We start from the raw sequence: 22,876 nt of genomic DNA on the forward strand, positions 1-22,876 counted from the left end.
AAAAGGCTTCCAGGAAGGGACATTGTGTTTTGGTTGGATGGATCTGAATGACACTAGAACTGGATTCCCAGCCATGCGAGACTTTGTCCAAAGAGTGGTAGAGACACTCAGTGTGGATGACAGCACAGACCGCGTCTCGGTGGTTCAGTACAGCAGGGATCCAACTGTCCAGTTCTATCTCAACACGTACACCACCAAAGGCGAGATCCTTGACACTCTCAGAGACTTGAGGCCCAAAGGCGGGAGACCCCTCAACACTGGAGCAGCTCTCCAGTACTTGAGGGACAATGTCTTCACGGCCTCTGCCGGAAGCAGGCGCCTGGAAGGAGTTCCGCAGATCCTGATATTGCTAAGTGGTGGAAGGTCATTTGACCGTGTTGAGGAGCCAGCCTCTGCTCTCAAACAGCTGGGTGTCTTGACCTTTGCAATTGGAAGCAGGAGCTCTGACAGCAGAGAACTGCAGAGCATCTCTCACGATCGCAGTTATGCTCTATCCGTGTCTGAATTTACCGACCTTCCCAAAGTACAACAGCAGCTTCAGTCCTCCGTGGAGGCTGTGGTCAGCAAGGTCACCCCAGAAACACCAACTGTCCTGGGTATGTTCATTTTAAGGGCTTGTCAGCCGAGGTGATTTGTTTGGCCCACACCAACAAAAAGAACCTATATGTCATAGCAGTTTAGCATCCAATTTTTTTCTTAACTGTAGGAAAGGGAGCTGAGGAGAATTTGCTGCTGTTTACAGTGGAAGCAGCAGGCAGTTCCTGCTACTTTTAGAGAAAAAGGAAGAATGAAAAACAGAAAGACAGGCACCTAGTAGATAATGATTAGTTTTAGGGTTGTTCTTTGTGTATAAGATTTCATTATTTTTCTTCCTGTCTCTTCTCAGTTGACACTGCCAAAAAGGATATCGTATTCCTTCTGGATGGTTCTGATGGCACAAGGAATGGCTTCCCTGCCATGCGTGATTTTGTTGAAAAAGTGGTGGAGAAACTCAATGTGGGAGAAAACAAAGACCGTGTCTCTGTGGTCCAATACAGCAGGGACGCAAATGTCAATTTCTATCTGAACACATACACCAGAAAGGAGGATATTGTGGATTCAATCAGAGGGCTGAAACACAAAGGAGGCAGACCCCTCAACACCGGGGCAGCCCTCCAGTACGTCAGGGACAATGTGTTTACAGACTCCTCCGGGAGTAGGCGCCTGCAAGGTGTTCCACAGATGCTGGTCCTGCTAAATGGTGGAAGGTCTTTTGACAGTGTAGATGCCCCAGCCTCTGCTCTCAAACAACAGGGCATCTATGTGATTGGCATTGGAACAGGGGGTTCTGACAGCAAAGAGCTGCAGAAGATTTCATACCAGCCTAACCTTGCTCTATCAGTGTCTGACTACTCTGACCTCCCCACTGTCCAAGAGCAGCTCTCCTCTGCAATGAGCACAGTGCTACTGAGGGCCACGCCCGTTACACCAACAGTAACTGGTAAGAAAGTGACCAAGTATTTGAGCGTTTCAAGCTAATGACAGGAGGGAAAGTGAAAAGTAATGAAGGGCATTTCTCTCAATTCATGTCATACTGTGCCATGTTGGCAAAGCGGTTGTGTCAAGTTTGTAGAGTGAGCCGAAAATGTTGAGGTTATCGTTCCTCATCTGAAATTGACAGGGAAAATGTTTGAAAGATGAAGCTAAATACATGTCTGAAATGTGATTGTTTTCTAGTGGAGAAAAGGCTTCCAGGAAGGGACATTGTGTTTTTGTTGGATGGATCTGATGACACTAGAACTGGATTCCCAGCCATGCGAGACTTTGTCCAAAGAGTGGTAGAGACACTCAGTGTGGATGACAGCACAGACCGCGTCTCGGTGGTTCAGTACAGCAGGGATCCAACTGTCCAGTTCTATCTCAACACGTACACCACCAAAGGCGAGATCCTTGACACTCTCAGAGACTTGAGGCCCAAAGGCGGGAGACCCCTCAACACTGGAGCAGCTCTCCAGTACTTGAGGGACAATGTCTTCACGGCCTCTGCCGGAAGCAGGCGCCTGGAAGGAGTTCCGCAGATCCTGATATTGCTAAGTGGTGGAAGGTCATTTGACCGTGTTGAGGAGCCAGCCTCTGCTCTCAAACAGCTGGGTGTCTTGACCTTTGCAATTGGAAGCAGGAGCTCTGACAGCAGAGAACTGCAGAGCATCTCTCACGGTCCCAGTTATGCTCTATCCGTGTCTGAATTTACCGACCTTCCCAAAGTACAACAGCAGCTTCAGTCCTCCGTGGAGGCTGTGGTCAGCAAGGTCACCCCAGAAACACCAACTGTCCTGGGTATGTTCATTTTAAGGGCTTGTCAGCCGAGGTGATTTGTTTGTCCCACACCAACAAAAAGAACCTATATGTCATAGCAGTTTAGCATCCAATTTTTTTCTTAACTGTAGGAAAGGGAGCTGAGGAGAATTTGCTGCTGTTTACAGTGGAAGCAGCAGGCAGTTCCTGCTACTTTTAGAGAAAAAGGAAGAATGAAAAACAGAAAGACAGGCCCCTAGTAGACAATGATTAGTTTAGGGTTGTTCTTTGTGTATAGGATTTCATTATTTGTCTTCCTGTCTCTTCTCAGTTGACACTGCCCAAAAGGATATCGTATTCCTTCTGGATGGTTCTGATGGCACAAGGAATGGCTTCCCTGCCATGCGTGATTTTGTTGAAAAAGTGGTGGAGAAACTCAATGTGGGAGAAAACAAAGACCGTGTCTCTGTGGTCCAATACAGCAGAGACGCAGATGTCAATTTCTATCTGAACACATACACCAGAAAGGAGGATATTGTGGATTCAATCAGAGGGCTGAAACACAAAGGAGGCAGACCCCTCAACACCGGGGCAGCCCTCCAGTACGTCAGGGACAATGTGTTTACAGACTCCTCCGGGAGTAGGCGCCTGCAAGGTGTTCCACAGATGCTGGTCCTGCTAAATGGTGGAAGGTCTTTTGACAGTGTAGATGCCCCAGCCTCTGCTCTCAAACAACAGGGCATCTATGTGATTGGCATTGGAACAGGGGGTTCTGACAGCAAAGAGCTGCAGAAGATTTCATACCAGCCTAACCTTGCTCTATCAGTGTCTGACTACTCTGACCTCCCCACTGTCCAAGAGCAGCTCTCCTCTGCAATGAGCACAGTGCTACTGAGGGCCACGCCCGTTACACCAACAGTAACTGGTAAGAAAGTGACCAAGTATTTGAGCGTTTCAAGCTAATGACAGGAGGGAAAGTGAAAAGTAATGAAGGGCATTTCTCTCAATTCATGTCATACTGTGCCATGTTGGCAAAGCGGTTGTGTCAAGTTTGTAGAGTGAGCCGAAAATGTTGAGGTTATCGTTCCTCATCTGAAATTGACAGGGAAAATGTTTGAAAGATGAAGCTAAATACATGTCTGAAATGTGATTGTTTTCTAGTGGAGAAAAGGCTTCCAGGAAGGGACATTGTGTTTTTGTTGGATGGATCTGATGACACTAGAACTGGATTCCCAGCCATGCGAGACTTTGTCCAAAGAGTGGTAGAGACACTCAGTGTGGATGACAGCACAGACCGCGTCTCGGTGGTTCAGTACAGCAGGGATCCAACTGTCCAGTTCTATCTCAACACGTACACCACCAAAGGCGAGATCCTTGACACTCTCAGAGACTTGAGGCCCAAAGGCGGGAGACCCCTCAACACTGGAGCAGCTCTCCAGTACTTGAGGGACAATGTCTTCACGGCCTCTGCCGGAAGCAGGCGCCTGGAAGGAGTTCCGCAGATCCTGATATTGCTAAGTGGTGGAAGGTCATTTGACCGTGTTGAGGAGCCAGCCTCTGCTCTCAAACAGCTGGGTGTCTTGACCTTTGCAATTGGAAGCAGGAGCTCTGACAGCAGAGAACTGCAGAGCATCTCTCACGATCCCAGTTATGCTCTATCCGTGTCTGAATTTACCGACCTTCCCAAAGTACAACAGCAGCTTCAGTCCTCCGTGGAGGCTGTGGTCAGCAAGGTCACCCCAGAAACACCAACTGTCCTGGGTATGTTCATTTTAAGGGCTTGTCAGCCGAGGTGATTTGTTTGGCCCACACCAACAAAAAGAACCTATATGTCATAGCAGTTTAGCATCCAATTTTTTTCTTAACTGTAGGAAAGGGAGCTGAGGAGAATTTGCTGCTGTTTACAGTGGAAGCAGCAGGCAGTTCCTGCTACTTTTAGAGAAAAAGGAAGAATGAAAAACAGAAAGACAGGCCCCTAGTAGACAATGATTAGTTTAGGGTTGTTCTTTGTGTGTAGGATTTCATTATTTTTCTTCCTGTCTCTTCTCAGTTGACACTGCCCAAAAGGATATCGTATTCCTTCTGGATGGTTCTGATGGCACAAGGAATGGCTTCCCTGCCATGCGTGATTTTGTTGAAAAAGTGGTGGAGAAACTCAATGTGGGAGAAAACAAAGACCGTGTCTCTGTGGTCCAATACAGCAGGGACGCAGATGTCAATTTCTATCTGAACACATACACCAGAAAGGAGGATATTGTGGATTCAATCAGAGGGCTGAAACACAAAGGAGGCAGACCCCTCAACACCGGGGCAGCCCTCCAGTACGTCAGGGACAATGTGTTTACAGACTCCTCCGGGAGTAGGCGCCTGCAAGGTGTTCCACAGATGCTGGTCCTGCTAAATGGTGGAAGGTCTTTTGACAGTGTAGATGCCCCAGCCTCTGCTCTCAAACAACAGGGCATCTATGTGATTGGCATTGGAACAAGGGGGTTCTGACAGAAAAGAGCTGCAGAAGATTTCATACCAGCCTAACCTTGCTCTATCAGTGTCTGACTACTCTGACCTCCCCACTGTCCAAGAGCAGCTCTCCTCTGCAATGAGCACAGTGCTACTGAGGGCCACGCCCGTTACACCAACAGTAACTGGTAAGAAAGTGACCAAGTATTTGAGCGTTTCAAGCTAATGACAGGAGGGAAAGTGAAAAGTAATGAAGGGCATTTCTCTCAATTCATGTCATACTGTGCCATGTTGGCAAAGCGGTTGTGTCAAGTTTGTAGAGTGAGCCGAAAATGTTGAGGTTATCGTTCCTCATCTGAAATTGACAGGGAAAATGTTTGAAAGATGAAGCTAAATACATGTCTGAAATGTGATTGTTTTCTAGTGGAGAAAAGGCTTCCAGGAAGGGACATTGTGTTTTTGTTGGATGGATCTGATGACACTAGAACTGGATTCCCAGCCATGCGAGACTTTGTCCAAAGAGTGGTAGAGACACTCAGTGTGGATGACAGCACAGACCGCGTCTCGGTGGTTCAGTACAGCAGGGATCCAACTGTCCAGTTCTATCTCAACACGTACACCACCAAAGGCGAGATCCTTGACACTCTCAGAGACTTGAGGCCCAAAGGCGGGAGACCCCTCAACACTGGAGCAGCTCTCCAGTACTTGAGGGACAATGTCTTCACGGCCTCTGCCGGAAGCAGGCGCCTGGAAGGAGTTCCGCAGATCCTGATATTGCTAAGTGGTGGAAGGTCATTTGACCGTGTTGAGGAGCCAGCCTCTGCTCTCAAACAGCTGGGTGTCTTGACCTTTGCAATTGGAAGCAGGAGCTCTGACAGCAGAGAACTGCAGAGCATCTCTCACGATCCCAGTTATGCTCTATCCGTGTCTGAATTTACCGACCTTCCCAAAGTACAACAGCAGCTTCAGTCCTCCGTGGAGGCTGTGGTCAGCAAGGTCACCCCAGAAACACCAACTGTCCTGGGTATGTTCATTTTAAGGGCTTGTCAGCCGAGGTGATTTGTTTGGCCCACACCAACAAAAAGAACCTATATGTCATAGCAGTTTAGCATCCAATTTTTTTCTTAACTGTAGGAAAGGGAGCTGAGGAGAATTTGCTGCTGTTTACAGTGGAAGCAGCAGGCAGTTCCTGCTACTTTTAGAGAAAAAGGAAGAATGAAAAACAGAAAGACAGGCCCCTAGTAGACAATGATTAGTTTAGGGTTGTTCTTTGTGTGTAGGATTTCATTATTTTTCTTCCTGTCTCTTCTCAGTTGACACTGCCCAAAAGGATATCGTATTCCTTCTGGATGGTTCTGATGGCACAAGGAATGGCTTCCCTGCCATGCGTGATTTTGTTGAAAAAGTGGTGGAGAAACTCAATGTGGGAGAAAACAAAGACCGTGTCTCTGTGGTCCAATACAGCAGGGACGCAGATGTCAATTTCTATCTGAACACATACACCAGAAAGGAGGATATTGTGGATTCAATCAGAGGGCTGAAACACAAAGGAGGCAGACCCCTCAACACCGGGGCAGCCCTCCAGTACGTCAGGGACAATGTGTTTACAGACTCCTCCGGGAGTAGGCGCCTGCAAGGTGTTCCACAGATGCTGGTCCTGCTAAATGGTGGAAGGTCTTTTGACAGTGTAGATGCCCCAGCCTCTGCTCTCAAACAACAGGGCATCTATGTGATTGGCATTGGAACAAGGGGTTCTGACAGAAAAGAGCTGCAGAAGATTTCATACCAGCCTAACCTTGCTCTATCAGTGTCTGACTACTCTGACCTCCCCACTGTCCAAGAGCAGCTCTCCTCTGCAATGAGCACAGTGCTACTGAGGGCCACGCCCGTTACACCAACAGTAACTGGTAAGAAAGTGACCAAGTATTTGAGCGTTTCAAGCTAATGACAGGAGGGAAAGTGAAAAGTAATGAAGGGCATTTCTCTCAATTCATGTCATACTGTGCCATGTTGGCAAAGCGGTTGTGTCAAGTTTGTAGAGTGAGCCGAAAATGTTGAGGTTATCGTTCCTCATCTGAAATTGACAGGGAAAATGTTTGAAAGATGAAGCTAAATACATGTCTGAAATGTGATTGTTTTCTAGTGGAGAAAAGGCTTCCAGGAAGGGACATTGTGTTTTTGTTGGATGGATCTGATGACACTAGAACTGGATTCCCAGCCATGCGAGACTTTGTCCAAAGAGTGGTAGAGACACTCAGTGTGGATGACAGCACAGACCGCGTCTCGGTGGTTCAGTACAGCAGGGATCCAACTGTCCAGTTCTATCTCAACACGTACACCACCAAAGGCGAGATCCTTGACACTCTCAGAGACTTGAGGCCCAAAGGCGGGAGACCCCTCAACACTGGAGCAGCTCTCCAGTACTTGAGGGACAATGTCTTCACGGCCTCTGCCGGAAGCAGGCGCCTGGAAGGAGTTCCGCAGATCCTGATATTGCTAAGTGGTGGAAGGTCATTTGACCGTGTTGAGGAGCCAGCCTCTGCTCTCAAACAGCTGGGTGTCTTGACCTTTGCAATTGGAAGCAGGAGCTCTGACAGCAGAGAACTGCAGAGCATCTCTCACGATCGCAGTTATGCTCTATCCGTGTCTGAATTTACCGACCTTCCCAAAGTACAACAGCAGCTTCAGTCCTCCGTGGAGGCTGTGGTCAGCAAGGTCACCCCAGAAACACCAACTGTCCTGGGTATGTTCATTTTAAGGGCTTGTCAGCCGAGGTGATTTGTTTGGCCCACACCAACAAAAAGAACCTATATGTCATAGCAGTTTAGCATCCAATTTTTTTCTTAACTGTAGGAAAGGGAGCTGAGGAGAATTTGCTGCTGTTTACAGTGGAAGCAGCAGGCAGTTCCTGCTACTTTTAGAGAAAAAGGAAGAATGAAAAACAGAAAGACAGGCCCCTAGTAGACAATGATTAGTTTTAGGGTTGTTCTTTGTGTGTAGGATTTCATTATTTTTCTTCCTGTCTCTTCTCAGTTGACACTGCCCAAAAGGATATCGTATTCCTTCTGGATGGTTCTGATGGCACAAGGAATGGCTTCCCTGCCATGCGTGATTTTGTTGAAAAAGTGGTGGAGAAACTCAATGTGGGAGAAAACAAAGACCGTGTCTCTGTGGTCCAATACAGCAGGGACGCAGATGTCAATTTCTATCTGAACACATACACCAGAAAGGAGGATATTGTGGATTCAATCAGAGGGCTGAAACACAAAGGAGGCAGACCCCTCAACACCGGGGCAGCCCTCCAGTACGTCAGGGACAATGTGTTTACAGACTCCTCCGGGAGTAGGCGCCTGCAAGGTGTTCCACAGATGCTGGTCCTGCTAAATGGTGGAAGGTCTTTTGACAGTGTAGATGCCCCAGCCTCTGCTCTCAAACAACAGGGCATCTATGTGATTGGCATTGGAACAGGGGGTTCTGACAGCAAAGAGCTGCAGAAGATTTCATACCAGCCTAACCTTGCTCTATCAGTGTCTGACTACTCTGACCTCCCCACTGTCCAAGAGCAGCTCTCCTCTGCAATGAGCACAGTGCTACTGAGGGCCACGCCCGTTACACCAACAGTAACTGGTAAGAAAGTGACCAAGTATTTGAGCGTTTCAAGCTAATGACAGGAGGGAAAGTGAAAAGTAATGAAGGGCATTTCTCTCAATTCATGTCATACTGTGCCATGTTGGCAAAGCGGTTGTGTCAAGTTTGTAGAGTGAGCCGAAAATGTTGAGGTTATCGTTCCTCATCTGAAATTGACAGGGAAAATGTTTGAAAGATGAAGCTAAATACATGTCTGAAATGTGATTGTTTTCTAGTGGAGAAAAGGCTTCCAGGAAGGGACATTGTGTTTTTGTTGGATGGATCTGATGACACTAGAACTGGATTCCCAGCCATGCGAGACTTTGTCCAAAGAGTGGTAGAGACACTCAGTGTGGATGACAGCACAGACCGCGTCTCGGTGGTTCAGTACAGCAGGGATCCAACTGTCCAGTTCTATCTCAACACGTACACCACCAAAGGCGAGATCCTTGACACTCTCAGAGACTTGAGGCCCAAAGGCGGGAGACCCCTCAACACTGGAGCAGCTCTCCAGTACTTGAGGGACAATGTCTTCACGGCCTCTGCCGGAAGCAGGCGCCTGGAAGGAGTTCCGCAGATCCTGATATTGCTAAGTGGTGGAAGGTCATTTGACCGTGTTGAGGAGCCAGCCTCTGCTCTCAAACAGCTGGGTGTCTTGACCTTTGCAATTGGAAGCAGGAGCTCTGACAGCAGAGAACTGCAGAGCATCTCTCACGGTCCCAGTTATGCTCTATCCGTGTCTGAATTTACCGACCTTCCCAAAGTACAACAGCAGCTTCAGTCCTCCGTGGAGGCTGTGGTCAGCAAGGTCACCCCAGAAACACCAACTGTCCTGGGTATGTTCATTTTAAGGGCTTGTCAGCCGAGGTGATTTGTTTGGCCCACACCAACAAAAAGAACCTATATGTCATAGCAGTTTAGCATCCAATTTTTTTCTTAACTGTAGGAAAGGGAGCTGAGGAGAATTTGCTGCTGTTTACAGTGGAAGCAGCAGGCAGTTCCTGCTACTTTTAGAGAAAAAGGAAGAATGAAAAACAGAAAGACAGGCCCCTAGTAGACAATGATTAGTTTAGGGTTGTTCTTTGTGTGTAGGATTTCATTATTTTTCTTCCTGTCTCTTCTCAGTTGACACTGCCCAAAAGGATATCGTATTCCTTCTGGATGGTTCTGATGGCACAAGGAATGGCTTCCCTGCCATGCGTGATTTTGTTGAAAAAGTGGTGGAGAAACTCAATGTGGGAGAAAACAAAGACCGTGTCTCTGTGGTCCAATACAGCAGGGACGCAGATGTCAATTTCTATCTGAACACATACACCAGAAAGGAGGATATTGTGGATTCAATCAGAGGGCTGAAACACAAAGGAGGCAGACCCCTCAACACCGGGGCAGCCCTCCAGTACGTCAGGGACAACGTGTTTACAGACTCCTCCGGGAGTAGGCGCCTGCAAGGTGTTCCACAGATGCTGGTCCTGCTAAATGGTGGAAGGTCTTTTGACAGTGTAGATGCCCCAGCCTCTGCTCTCAAACAACAGGGCATCTATGTGATTGGCATTGGAACAGGGGGTTCTGACAGCAAAGAGCTGCAGAAGATTTCATACCAGCCTAACCTTGCTCTATCAGTGTCTGACTACTCTGACCTCCCCACTGTCCAAGAGCAGCTCTCCTCTGCAATGAGCACAGTGCTACTGAGGGCCACGCCCGTTACACCAACAGTAACTGGTAAGAAAGTGACCAAGTATTTGAGCGTTTCAAGCTAATGACAGGAGGGAAAGTGAAAAGTAATGAAGGGCATTTCTCTCAATTCATGTCATACTGTGCCATGTTGGCAAAGCGGTTGTGTCAAGTTTGTAGAGTGAGCCGAAAATGTTGAGGTTATCGTTCCTCATCTGAAATTGACAGGGAAAATGTTTGAAAGATGAAGCTAAATACATGTCTGAAATGTGATTGTTTTCTAGTGGAGAAAAGGCTTCCAGGAAGGGACATTGTGTTTTTGTTGGATGGATCTGATGACACTAGAACTGGATTCCCAGCCATGCGAGACTTTGTCCAAAGAGTGGTAGAGACACTCAGTGTGGATGACAGCACAGACCGCGTCTCGGTGGTTCAGTACAGCAGGGATCCAACTGTCCAGTTCTATCTCAACACGTACACCACCAAAGGCGAGATCCTTGACACTCTCAGAGACTTGAGGCCCAAAGGCGGGAGACCCCTCAACACTGGAGCAGCTCTCCAGTACTTGAGGGACAATGTCTTCACGGCCTCTGCCGGAAGCAGGCGCCTGGAAGGAGTTCCGCAGATCCTGATATTGCTAAGTGGTGGAAGGTCATTTGACCGTGTTGAGGAGCCAGCCTCTGCTCTCAAACAGCTGGGTGTCTTGACCTTTGCAATTGGAAGCAGGAGCTCTGACAGCAGAGAACTGCAGAGCATCTCTCACGATCGCAGTTATGCTCTATCCGTGTCTGAATTTACCGACCTTCCCAAAGTACAACAGCAGCTTCAGTCCTCCGTGGAGGCTGTGGTCAGCAAGGTCACCCCAGAAACACCAACTGTCCTGGGTATGTTCATTTTAAGGGCTTGTCAGCCGAGGTGATTTGTTTGGCCCACACCAACAAAAAGAACCTATATGTCATAGCAGTTTAGCATCCAATTTTTTTCTTAACTGTAGGAAAGGGAGCTGAGGAGAATTTGCTGCTGTTTACAGTGGAAGCAGCAGGCAGTTCCTGCTACTTTTAGAGAAAAAGGAAGAATGAAAAACAGAAAGACAGGCACCTAGTAGATAATGATTAGTTTTGGGTTGTTCTTTGTGTATAAGATTTCATTATTTTTCTTCCTGTCTCTTCTCAGTTGACACTGCCCAAAAGGATATCGTATTCCTTCTGGATGGTTCTGATGGCACAAGGAATGGCTTCCCTGCCATGCGTGATTTTGTTGAAAAAGTGGTGGAGAAACTCAATGTGGGAGAAAACAAAGACCGTGTCTCTGTGGTCCAATACAGCAGGGACGCAAATGTCAATTTCTATCTGAACACATACACCAGAAAGGAGGATATTGTGGATTCAATCAGAGGGCTGAAACACAAAGGAGGCAGACCCCTCAACACCGGGGCAGCCCTCCAGTACGTCAGGGACAATGTGTTTACAGACTCCTCCGGGAGTAGGCGCCTGCAAGGTGTTCCACAGATGCTGGTCCTGCTAAATGGTGGAAGGTCTTTTGACAGTGTAGATGCCCCAGCCTCTGCTCTCAAACAACAGGGCATCTATGTGATTGGCATTGGAACAGGGGGTTCTGACAGCAAAGAGCTGCAGAAGATTTCATACCAGCCTAACCTTGCTCTATCAGTGTCTGACTACTCTGACCTCCCCACTGTCCAAGAGCAGCTCTCCTCTGCAATGAGCACAGTGCTACTGAGGGCCACGCCCGTTACACCAACAGTAACTGGTAAGAAAGTGACCAAGTATTTGAGCGTTTCAAGCTAATGACAGGAGGGAAAGTGAAAAGTAATGAAGGGCATTTCTCTCAATTCATGTCATACTGTGCCATGTTGGCAAAGCGGTTGTGTCAAGTTTGTAGAGTGAGCCGAAAATGTTGAGGTTATCGTTCCTCATCTGAAATTGACAGGGAAAATGTTTGAAAGATGAAGCTAAATACATGTCTGAAATGTGATTGTTTTCTAGTGGAGAAAAGGCTTCCAGGAAGGGACATTGTGTTTTTGTTGGATGGATCTGATGACACTAGAACTGGATTCCCAGCCATGCGAGACTTTGTCCAAAGAGTGGTAGAGACACTCAGTGTGGATGACAGCACAGACCGCGTCTCGGTGGTTCAGTACAGCAGGGATCCAACTGTCCAGTTCTATCTCAACACGTACACCACCAAAGGCGAGATCCTTGACACTCTCAGAGACTTGAGGCCCAAAGGCGGGAGACCCCTCAACACTGGAGCAGCTCTCCAGTACTTGAGGGACAATGTCTTCACGGCCTCTGCCGGAAGCAGGCGCCTGGAAGGAGTTCCGCAGATCCTGATATTGCTAAGTGGTGGAAGGTCATTTGACCGTGTTGAGGAGCCAGCCTCTGCTCTCAAACAGCTGGGTGTCTTGACCTTTGCAATTGGAAGCAGGAGCTCTGACAGCAGAGAACTGCAGAGCATCTCTCACGATCGCAGTTATGCTCTATCCGTGTCTGAATTTACCGACCTTCCCAAAGTACAACAGCAGCTTCAGTCCTCCGTGGAGGCTGTGGTCAGCAAGGTCACCCCAGAAACACCAACTGTCCTGGGTATGTTCATTTTAAGGGCTTGTCAGCCGAGGTGATTTGTTTGGCCCACACCAACAAAAAGAACCTATATGTCATAGCAGTTTAGCATCCAATTTTTTTCTTAACTGTAGGAAAGGGAGCTGAGGAGAATTTGCTGCTGTTTACAGTGGAAGCAGCAGGCAGTTCCTGCTACTTTTAGAGAAAAAGGAAGAATGAAAAACAGAAAGACAGGCACCTAGTAGATAATGATTAGTTTTGGGTTGTTCTTTGTGTATAAGATTTCATTATTTTTCTTCCTGTCTCTTCTCAGTTGACACTGCCAAAAAGGATATCGTATTCCTTCTGGATGGTTCTGATGGCACAAGGAATGGCTTCCCTGCCATGCGTGATTTTGTTGAAAAAGTGGTGGAGAAACTCAATGTGGGAGAAAACAAAGACCGTGTCTCTGTGGTCCAATACAGCAGGGACGCAAATGTCAATTTCTATTTGAACACATACACCAGAAAGGAGGATATTGTGGATTCAATCAGAGGGCTGAAACACAAAGGAGGCAGACCCCTCAACACCGGGGCAGCCCTCCAGTACGTCAGGGACAACGTGTTTACAGACTCCTCCGGGAGTAGGCGCCTGCAAGGTGTTCCACAGATGCTGGTCCTGCTAAATGGTGGAAGGTCTTTTGACAGTGTAGATGCCCCAGCCTCTGCTCTCAAACAACAGGGCATCTATGTGATTGGCATTGGAACAGGGGGTTCTGACAGCAAAGAGCTGCAGAAGATTTCATACCAGCCTAACCTTGCTCTATCAGTGTCTGACTACTCTGACCTCCCCACTGTCCAAGAGCAGCTCTCCTCTGCAATGAGCACAGTGCTACTGAGGGCCACGCCCGTTACACCAACAGTAACTGGTAAGAAAGTGACCAAGTATTTGAGCGTTTCAAGCTAATGACAGGAGGGAAAGTGAAAAGTAATGAAGGGCATTTCTCTCAATTCATGTCATACTGTGCCATGTTGGCAAAGCGGTTGTGTCAAGTTTGTAGAGTGAGCCGAAATGTTGAGGTTATCGTTCCTCATCTGAAATTGACAGGGAAAATGTTTGAAAGATGAAGCTAAATACATGTCTGAAATGTGATTGTTTTCTAGTGGAGAAAAGGCTTCCAGGAAGGGACATTGTGTTTTTGTTGGATGGATCTGATGACACTAGAACTGGATTCCCAGCCATGCGAGACTTTGTCCAAAGAGTGGTAGAGACACTCAGTGTGGATGACAGCACAGACCGCGTCTCGGTGGTTCAGTACAGCAGGGATCCAACTGTCCAGTTCTATCTCAACACGTACACCACCAAAGGCGAGATCCTTGACACTCTCAGAGACTTGAGGCCCAAAGGCGGGAGACCCCTCAACACTGGAGCAGCTCTCCAGTACTTGAGGGACAATGTCTTCACGGCCTCTGCCGGAAGCAGGCGCCTGGAAGGAGTTCCGCAGATCCTGATATTGCTAAGTGGTGGAAGGTCATTTGACCGTGTTGAGGAGCCAGCCTCTGCTCTCAAACAGCTGGGTGTCTTGACCTTTGCAATTGGAAGCAGGAGCTCTGACAGCAGAGAACTGCAGAGCATCTCTCACGATCGCAGTTATGCTCTATCCGTGTCTGAATTTACCGACCTTCCCAAAGTACAACAGCAGCTTCAGTCCTCCGTGGAGGCTGTGGTCAGCAAGGTCACCCCAGAAACACCAACTGTCCTGGGTATGTTCATTTTAAGGGCTTGTCAGCCGAGGTGATTTGTTTGGCCCACACCAACAAAAAGAACCTATATGTCATAGCAGTTTAGCATCCAATTTTTTTCTTAACTGTAGGAAAGGGAGCTGAGGAGAATTTGCTGCTGTTTACAGTGGAAGCAGCAGGCAGTTCCTGCTACTTTTAGAGAAAAAGGAAGAATGAAAAACAGAAAGACAGGCACCTAGTAGATAATGATTAGTTTTGGGTTGTTCTTTGTGTATAAGATTTCATTATTTTTCTTCCTGTCTCTTCTCAGTTGACACTGCCAAAAGGATATCGTATTCCTTCTGGATGGTTCTGATGGCACAAGGAATGGCTTCCCTGCCATGCGTGATTTTGTTGAAAAAGTGGTGGAGAAACTCAATGTGGGAGAAAACAAAGACCGTGTCTCTGTGGTCCAATACAGCAGGGACGCAAATGTCAATTTCTATTTGAACACATACACCAGAAAGGAGGATATTGTGGATTCAATCAGAGGGCTGAAACACAAAGGAGGCAGACCCCTCAACACCGGGGCAGCCCTCCAGTACGTCAGGGACAACGTGTTTACAGACTCCTCCGGGAGTAGGCGCCTGCAAGGTGTTCCACAGATGCTGGTCCTGCTAAATGGTGGAAGGTCTTTTGACAGTGTAGATGCCCCAGCCTCTGCTCTCAAACAACAGGGCATCTATGTGATTGGCATTGGAACAGGGGGTTCTGACAGCAAAGAGCTGCAGAAGATTTCATACCAGCCTAACCTTGCTCTATCAGTGTCTGACTACTCTGACCTCCCCACTGTCCAAGAGCAGCTCTCCTCTGCAATGAGCACAGTGCTACTGAGGGCCACGCCCGTTACACCAACAGTAACTGGTAAGAAAGTGACCAAGTATTTGAGCGTTTCAAGCTAATGACAGGAGGGAAAGTGAAAAGTAATGAAGGGCATTTCTCTCAATTCATGTCATACTGTGCCATGTTGGCAAAGCGGTTGTGTCAAGTTTGTAGAGTGAGCCGAAGATGTTGAGGTTATCGTTCCTCATCTGAAATTGACAGGGAAAATGTTTGAAAGATGAAGCTAAATACATGTCTGAAATGTGATTGTTTTCTAGTGGAGAAAAGGCTTCCAGGAAGGGACATTGTGTTTTTGTTGGATGGATCTGATGACACTAGAACTGGATTCCCAGCCATGCGAGACTTTGTCCAAAGAGTGGTAGAGACACTCAGTGTGGATGACAGCACAGACCGCGTCTCGGTGGTTCAGTACAGCAGGGATCCAACTGTCCAGTTCTATCTCAACACGTACACCACCAAAGGCGAGATCCTTGACACTCTCAGAGACTTGAGGCCCAAAGGCGGGAGACCCCTCAACACTGGAGCAGCTCTCCAGTACTTGAGGGACAATGTCTTCACGGCCTCTGCCGGAAGCAGGCGCCTGGAAGGAGTTCCGCAGATCCTGATATTGCTAAGTGGTGGAAGGTCATTTGACCGTGTTGAGGAGCCAGCCTCTGCTCTCAAACAGCTGGGTGTCTTGACCTTTGCAATTGGAAGCAGGAGCTCTGACAGCAGAGAACTGCAGAGCATCTCTCACGATCGCAGTTATGCTCTATCCGTGTCTGAATTTACCGACCTTCCCAAAGTACAACAGCAGCTTCAGTCCTCCGTGGAGGCTGTGGTCAGCAAGGTCACCCCAGAAACACCAACTGTCCTGGGTATGTTCATTTTAAGGGCTTGTCAGCCGAGGTGATTTGTTTGGCCCACACCAACAAAAAGAACCTATATGTCATAGCAGTTTAGCATCCAATTTTTTTCTTAACTGTAGGAAAGGGAGCTGAATTTGCTGCTGTTTACAGTGGAAGCAGCAGGCAGTTCCTGCTACTTTTAGAGAAAAAGGAAGAATGAAAAACAGAAAGACAGGCACCTAGTAGATAATGATTAGTTTTGGGTTGTTCTTTGTGTATAAGATTTCATTATTTTTCTTCCTGTCTCTTCTCAGTTGACACTGCCAAAAAGGATATCGTATTCCTTCTGGATGGTTCTGATGGCACAAGGAATGGCTTCCCTGCCATGCGTGATTTTGTTGAAAAAGTGGTGGAGAAACTCAATGTGGGAGAAAACAAAGACCGTGTCTCTGTGGTCCAATACAGCAGGGACGCAAATGTCAATTTCTATTTGAACACATACACCAGAAAGGAGGATATTGTGGATTCAATCAGAGGGCTGAAACACAAAGGAGGCAGACCCCTCAACACCGGGGCAGCCCTCCAGTACGTCAGGGACAACGTGTTTACAGACTCCTCCGGGAGTAGGCGCCTGCAAGGTGTTCCACAGATGCTGGTCCTGCTAAATGGTGGAAGGTCTTTTGACAGTGTAGATGCCCCAGCCTCTGCTCTCAAACAACAGGGCATCTATGTGATTGGCATTGGAACAGGGGGTTCTGACAGCAAAGAGCTGCAGAAGATTTCATACCAGCCTAACCTTGCTCTATCAGTGTCTGACTACTCTGACCTCCCCACTGTCCAAGAGCAGCTCTCCTCTGCAATGAGCACAGTGCTACTGAGGTCCACGCCCGTTACACCAACAGTAACTGGTAAGAAAGTGACCAAGTATTTGAGCGTTTCAAGCTAATGACAGGAGGGAAAGTGAAAAGTAATGAAGGGCATTTCTCTCAATTCATGTCATACTGTGCCATGTTGGCAAAGCGGTTGTGTCAAGTTTGTAGAGTGAGCCGAAAATGTTGAGGTTATCGTTCCTCATCTGAAATTGACAGGGAAAATGTTTGAAAGATGAAGCTAAATACATGTCTGAAATGTGATTGTTTTCTAGTGGAGAAAAGGCTTCCAGGAAGGGACATTGTGTTTTTGTTGGATGGATCTGATGACACTAGAACTGGATTCCCAGCCATGCGAGACTTTGTCCAAAGAGTGGTAGAGACACTCAGTGTGGATGACAGCACAGACCGCGTCTCGGTGGTTCAGTACAGCAGGGATCCAACTGTCCAGTTCTATCTCAACACGTACACCACCAAAGGCGAGATCCTTGACACTCTCAGAGACTTGAGGCCCAAAGGCGGGAGACCCCTCAACACTGGAGCAGCTCTCCAGTACTTGAGGGACAATGTCTTCACGGCCTCTGCCGGAAGCAGGCGCCTGGAAGGAGTTCCGCAGATCCTGATATTGCTAAGTGGTGGAAGGTCATTTGACCGTGTTGAGGAGCCAGCCTCTGCTCTCAAACAGCTGGGTGTCTTGACCTTTGCAATTGGAAGCAGGAGCTCTGACAGCAGAGAACTGCAGAGCATCTCTCACGATCCCAGTTATGCTCTATCCGTGTCTGAATTTACCGACCTTCCCAAAGTACAACAGCAGCTTCAGTCCTCCGTGGAGGCTGTGGTCAGCAAGGTCACCCCAGAAACACCAACTGTCCTGGGTATGTTCATTTTAAGGGCTTGTCAGCCGAGGTGATTTGTTTTGCCCACACCAACAAAAAGAACCTATATGTCATAGCAGTTTAGCATCCAATTTTTTTCTTAACTGTAGGAAAGGGAGCTGAGGAGAATTTGCTGCTGTTTACAGTGGAAGCAGCAGGCAGTTCCTGCTACTTTTAGAGAAAAAGGAAGAATGAAAAACAGAAAGACAGGCACCTAGTAGATAATGATTAGTTTTGGGTTGTTCTTTGTGTATAAGATTTCATTATTTTTCTTCCTGTCTCTTCTCAGTTGACACTGCCAAAAAGGATATCGTATTCCTTCTGGATGGTTCTGATGGCACAAGGAATGGTTTCCCTGCCATGCGTGATTTTGTTGAAAAAGTGGTGGAGAAACTCAATGTGGGAGAAAACAAAGACCGTGTCTCTGTGGTCCAATACAGCAGGGACGCAGATGTCAATTTCTATCTGAACACATACACCAGAAAGGAGGATATTGTGGATTCAATCAGAGGGCTGAAACACAAAGGAGGCAGACCCCTCAACACCGGGGCAGCCCTCCAGTACGTCAGGGACAATGTGTTTACAGACTCCTCCGGGAGCAGGCGCCTGCAAGGTGTTCCACAGATGCTGGTCCTGCTAAATGGTGGAAGGTCTTTTGACAGTGTAGATGCCCCAGCCTCTGCTCTCAAACAACAGGGCATCTATGTGATTGGCATTGGAACAGGGGGTTCTGACAGAAAAGAGCTGCAGAAGATTTCATACCAGCCTAACCTTGCTCTATCAGTGTCTGACTACTCTGACCTCCCCACTGTCCAAGATCAGCTCTCCTCTGCTATGAGCACAGTGCTACTGAGGGCCACGCCCGTTACACCAACAGTAACTGGTAAGAAAGTGACCAAGTATTTGAGCGTTTCAAGCTAATGACAGGAGGGAAAGTGAAAAGTAATGAAGGGCATTTCTCTCAATTCATGTCATACTGTGCCATGTTGGCAAAGCGGTTGTGTCAAGTTTGTAGAGTGAGCCGAAAATGTTGAGGTTATCGTTCCTCATCTGAAATTGACAGGGAAAATGTTTGAAAGATGAAGCTAAATACATGTCTGAAATGTGATTGTTTTCTAGTGGAGAAAAGGCTTCCAGGAAGGGACATTGTGTTTTTGTTGGATGGATCTGATGACACTAGAACTGGATTCCCAGCCATGCGAGACTTTGTCCAAAGAGTGGTAGAGACACTCAGTGTGGATGACAGCACAGACCGCGTCTCGGTGGTTCAGTACAGCAGGGATCCAACTGTCCAGTTCTATCTCAACACGTACACCACCAAAGGCGAGATCCTTGACACTCTCCGAGACTTGAGGCCCAAAGGCGGGAGACCCCTCAACACTGGAGCAGCTCTCCAGTACTTGAGGGACAATGTCTTCACGGCCTCTGCCGGAAGCAGGCGCCTGGAAGGAGTTCCGCAGATCCTGATATTGCTAAGTGGTGGAAGGTCATTTGACCGTGTTGAGGAGCCAGCCTCTGCTCTCAAACAGCTGGGTGTCTTGACCTTTGCAATTGGAAGCAGGAGCTCTGACAGCAGAGAACTGCAGAGCATCTCTCACGATCGCAGTTATGCTCTATCCGTGTCTGAATTTACCGACCTTCCCAAAGTACAACAGCAGCTTCAGTCCTCCGTGGAGGCTGTGGTCAGCAAGGTCACCCCAGAAACACCAACTGTCCTGGGTATGTTCATTTTAAGGGCTTGTCAGCCGAGGTGATTTGTTTGGCCCACACCAACAAAAAGAACCTATATGTCATAGCAGTTTAGCATCCAATTTTTTTCTTAACTGTAGGAAAGGGAGCTGAGGAGAATTTGCTGCTGTTTACAGTGGAAGCAGCAGGCAGTTCCTGCTACTTTTAGAGAAAAAGGAAGAATGAAAAACAGAAAGACAGGCCCCTAGTAGACAATGATTAGTTTTGGGTTGTTCTTTGCGTGTAGGATTTCATTATTTTTCTTCCTGTCTCTTCTCAGTTGACACTGCCCAAAAGGATATCGTATTCCTTCTGGATGGTTCTGATGGCACAAGGAATGGCTTCCCTGCCATGCGTGATTTTGTTGAAAAAGTGGTGGAGAAACTCAATGTGGGAGAAAACAAAGACCGTGTCTCTGTGGTCCAATACAGCAGGGACGCAGATGTCAATTTCTATCTGAACACATACACCAGAAAGGAGGATATTGTGGATTCAATCAGAGGGCTGAAACACAAAGGAGGCAGACCCCTCAACACCGGGGCAGCCCTCCAGTACGTCAGGGACAATGTGTTTACAGACTCCTCCGGGAACAGGCGCCTGCAAGGTGTTCCACAGATGCTGGTCCTGCTAAATGGTGGAAGGTCTTTTGACAGTGTAGATGCCCCAGCCTCTGCTCTCAAACAACAGGGCATCTATGTGATTGGCATTGGAACAGGGGGTTCTGACAGCAAAGAGCTGCAGAAGATTTCATACCAGCCTAACCTTGCTCTATCAGTGTCTGACTACTCTGACCTCCCCACTGTCCAAGAGCAGCTCTCCTCTGCAATGAGCACAGTGCTACTGAGGGCCACGCCCGTTACACCAACAGTAACTGGTAAGAAAGTGACCAAGTATTTGAGCGTTTCAAGCTAATGACAGGAGGGAAAGTGAAAAGTAATGAAGGGCATTTCTCTCAATTCATGTCATACTGTGCCATGTTGGCAAAGCGGTTGTGTCAAGTTTGTAGAGTGAGCCGAAAATGTTGAGGTTATCGTTCCTCATCTGAAATTGACAGGGAAAATGTTTGAAAGATGAAGCTAAATACATGTCTGAAATGTGATTGTTTTCTAGTGGAGAAAAGGCTTCCAGGAAGGGACATTGTGTTTTTGTTGGATGGATCTGATGACACTAGAACTGGATTCCCAGCCATGCGAGACTTTGTCCAAAGAGTGGTAGAGACACTCAGTGTGGATGACAGCACAGACAGCGTCTCGGTGGTTCAGTACAGCAGGGATCCAACTGTCCAGTTCTATCTCAACACGTACACCACCAAAGGCGAGATCCTTGACACTCTCCGAGACTTGAGGCCCAAAGGCGGGAGACCCCTCAACACTGGAGCAGCTCTCCAGTACTTGAGGGACAATGTCTTCACGGCCTCTGCCGGAAGCAGGCGCCTGGAAGGAGTTCCGCAGATCCTGATATTGCTAAGTGGTGGAAGGTCATTTGACCGTGTTGAGGAGCCAGCCTCTGCTCTCAAACAGCTGGGTGTCTTGACCTTTGCAATTGGAAGCAGGAGCTCTGACAGTAGAGAACTGCAGAGCATCTCTCACGATCCCAGTTATGCTCTATCCGTGTCTGAATTTACCGACCTTCCCAAAGTACAACAGCAGCTTCAGTCCTTCGTCACCATTGAGATTTCTGATATCACTCTCAAATTGCCACCAATACTTGGTACGTTAGGTAGTAGCATTTGTCATCTGAGTTTTTTTTTTTTTCTTCACCCACATCAAAATTACAAACCTCTTTTGTGATGATAGTTTCGCATCCATTTCTTAAAATGTAAGAAAAAGTCACTGGGGTGTCTTTCCACTGGTTAACGTGGAAGCAGATGACTGTTCCTGGTGCTTTTGATAACAAAAAACGGAAGACTAAACAACAGAAAGACAGGCCCCTAATAGGCAATAATTAATTTAGGGTTGTTCTTTGTGTATAGGATTTCATTATTTGTCTTCCTGTTTCTTCTCAGTTGACACTGCCCAAAAGGATATCGTATTCCTTCTGGATGGTTCTGATGGCACAAGGAATGGCTTCCCTGCCATGCGTGATTTTGTTGAAAAAGTGGTGGAGAAACTCAATGTGGGAGAAAACAAAGACCGTGTCTCTGTGGTCCAATACAGCAGGGACGCAGATGTCAATTTCTATCTGAACACATACACCAGAAAGGAGGATATTGTGGATTCAATCAGAGGGCTGAAACACAAAGGAGGCAGACCCCTCAACACCGGGGCAGCCCTCCAGTACGTCAGGGACAATGTGTTTACAGACTCCTCCGGGAGTAGGCGCCTGCAAGGTGTTCCACAGATGCTGGTCCTGCTAAATGGTGGAAGGTCTTTTGACAGTGTAGATGCCCCAGCCTCTGCTCTCAAACAACAGGGCATCTATGTCATTGGCATTGGAACAAGGGGTTCTGACAGCAAAGAGATGCAGAAGATTTCATACCAGCCTAACCTTGCTCTATCAGTGTCTGACTACTCTGACCTCCCCACTGTCCAAGAGCAGCTCTCCTCTGAAATGAGCACAGTGATATTGAGGGCCACGCCCGTTACACCAACAGTAACTGGTAAGAAAGTGACCAATTAAAATAGGAGGAGCACCTGGAATATTAACAAGCAAATCATAGCGTAGCTTGAGTGCATCATATAATTTCCTTTTTCTAACAATGATGCAAGAACTTTTTGTTTTCACATTTTATCTCTTCATTCTCTGCTTATTAGACAAATTAGGTTTTTTCAAAATTTCTCTTTGATACATATTTTTGAAATGGCTTTTAGACAACTGGACCATCTAAACAAGAGTCCTTTTTAGATCTTAACATCTATTAAATATACTTTCATTTATTTCCGTAGAACTAAGACTGGATTTTTCAATATGACTACTTGAAACAAATAAAAATTAATCCTCACAAGTCTATTCAATTTCGATTTTGTAGTCTTTTTGAATGTATTCTTAGACATTATTTCAGTATTTTGTGTGATGACATTTCATTTTTTAAGTTTCCTGGAGGTGATGGTGTTTATCCAACTTCCCCATTTATTTATATTTATCGAAATTTTTCAATAAATTTTTTTTGTATGTATTGCTGTATTCATTGTTTCTAGCAATGCAGTTTAGATATGATTGATCAAAATCTACTTTCTTACAATAAGCCTTTTTGTACCCAAACTTGATCAGTCTTTCAGGACATTCTTTGTGCTTGGGACAGTCTTCCATCGTGTCATCTTTTGACTTCCTCGCTATTGCTAGCGATGAGCTTTCCTTTTCATCTTTCATCATTTCATCTCCTTTTCACAATCGCATCATATTGTGTTATATTGTGTAAGTGTTTTC

The 22,876-nt window shown here is 47.0% G+C and overlaps 2 protein-coding genes across 2 annotated transcripts in view; both read left to right on the forward strand.

The window, feature by feature from the left end:
- Window positions 1-53: 53 nt before the first annotated feature.
- Window positions 54-4,761, forward strand: LOC115062242 (collagen alpha-3(VI) chain-like; the record flags this gene model as incomplete). Its single annotated transcript, XM_029530870.1, has 6 exons — window positions 54-596; window positions 887-1,480; window positions 1,717-2,316; window positions 2,606-3,199; window positions 3,436-4,035; window positions 4,325-4,761. Coding segments are annotated over exons 1-6 (3,348 nt in total), but the record flags the coding sequence as incomplete, so codon positions are not given.
- Window positions 4,762-4,766: 5 nt separating this feature from the next.
- The window catches only part of LOC115061510 (collagen alpha-3(VI) chain-like), a 36,299-nt gene continuing 18,189 nt past the window's right edge, over window positions 4,767-22,876 (forward strand). The window contains 22 exon segments of the mRNA XM_029529872.1: window positions 4,767-4,919; window positions 5,156-5,755; window positions 6,045-6,638; window positions 6,875-7,474; window positions 7,765-8,358; window positions 8,595-9,194; window positions 9,484-10,077; window positions 10,314-10,913; window positions 11,203-11,796; window positions 12,033-12,632; window positions 12,922-13,515; window positions 13,751-14,350; window positions 14,640-14,649; window positions 14,652-15,232; window positions 15,469-16,068; window positions 16,353-16,946; window positions 17,183-17,782; window positions 18,072-18,665; window positions 18,902-19,501; window positions 19,791-20,384; window positions 20,621-21,220; window positions 21,516-22,109. Of these exon segments, the coding sequence (XP_029385732.1) occupies window positions 4,871-4,919; window positions 5,156-5,755; window positions 6,045-6,638; window positions 6,875-7,474; window positions 7,765-8,358; window positions 8,595-9,194; window positions 9,484-10,077; window positions 10,314-10,913; window positions 11,203-11,796; window positions 12,033-12,632; window positions 12,922-13,515; window positions 13,751-14,350; window positions 14,640-14,649; window positions 14,652-15,232; window positions 15,469-16,068; window positions 16,353-16,946; window positions 17,183-17,782; window positions 18,072-18,665; window positions 18,902-19,501; window positions 19,791-20,384; window positions 20,621-21,220; window positions 21,516-22,109 (11,986 nt within the window). The 5' untranslated portion in view covers window positions 4,767-4,870.

The sequence above is a fragment of the Echeneis naucrates genome, chromosome 21 (assembly GCF_900963305.1).
Source record: "Echeneis naucrates chromosome 21, fEcheNa1.1, whole genome shotgun sequence".
In the NCBI taxonomy this organism is placed as follows: domain Eukaryota; kingdom Metazoa; phylum Chordata; class Actinopteri; order Carangiformes; family Echeneidae; genus Echeneis; species Echeneis naucrates.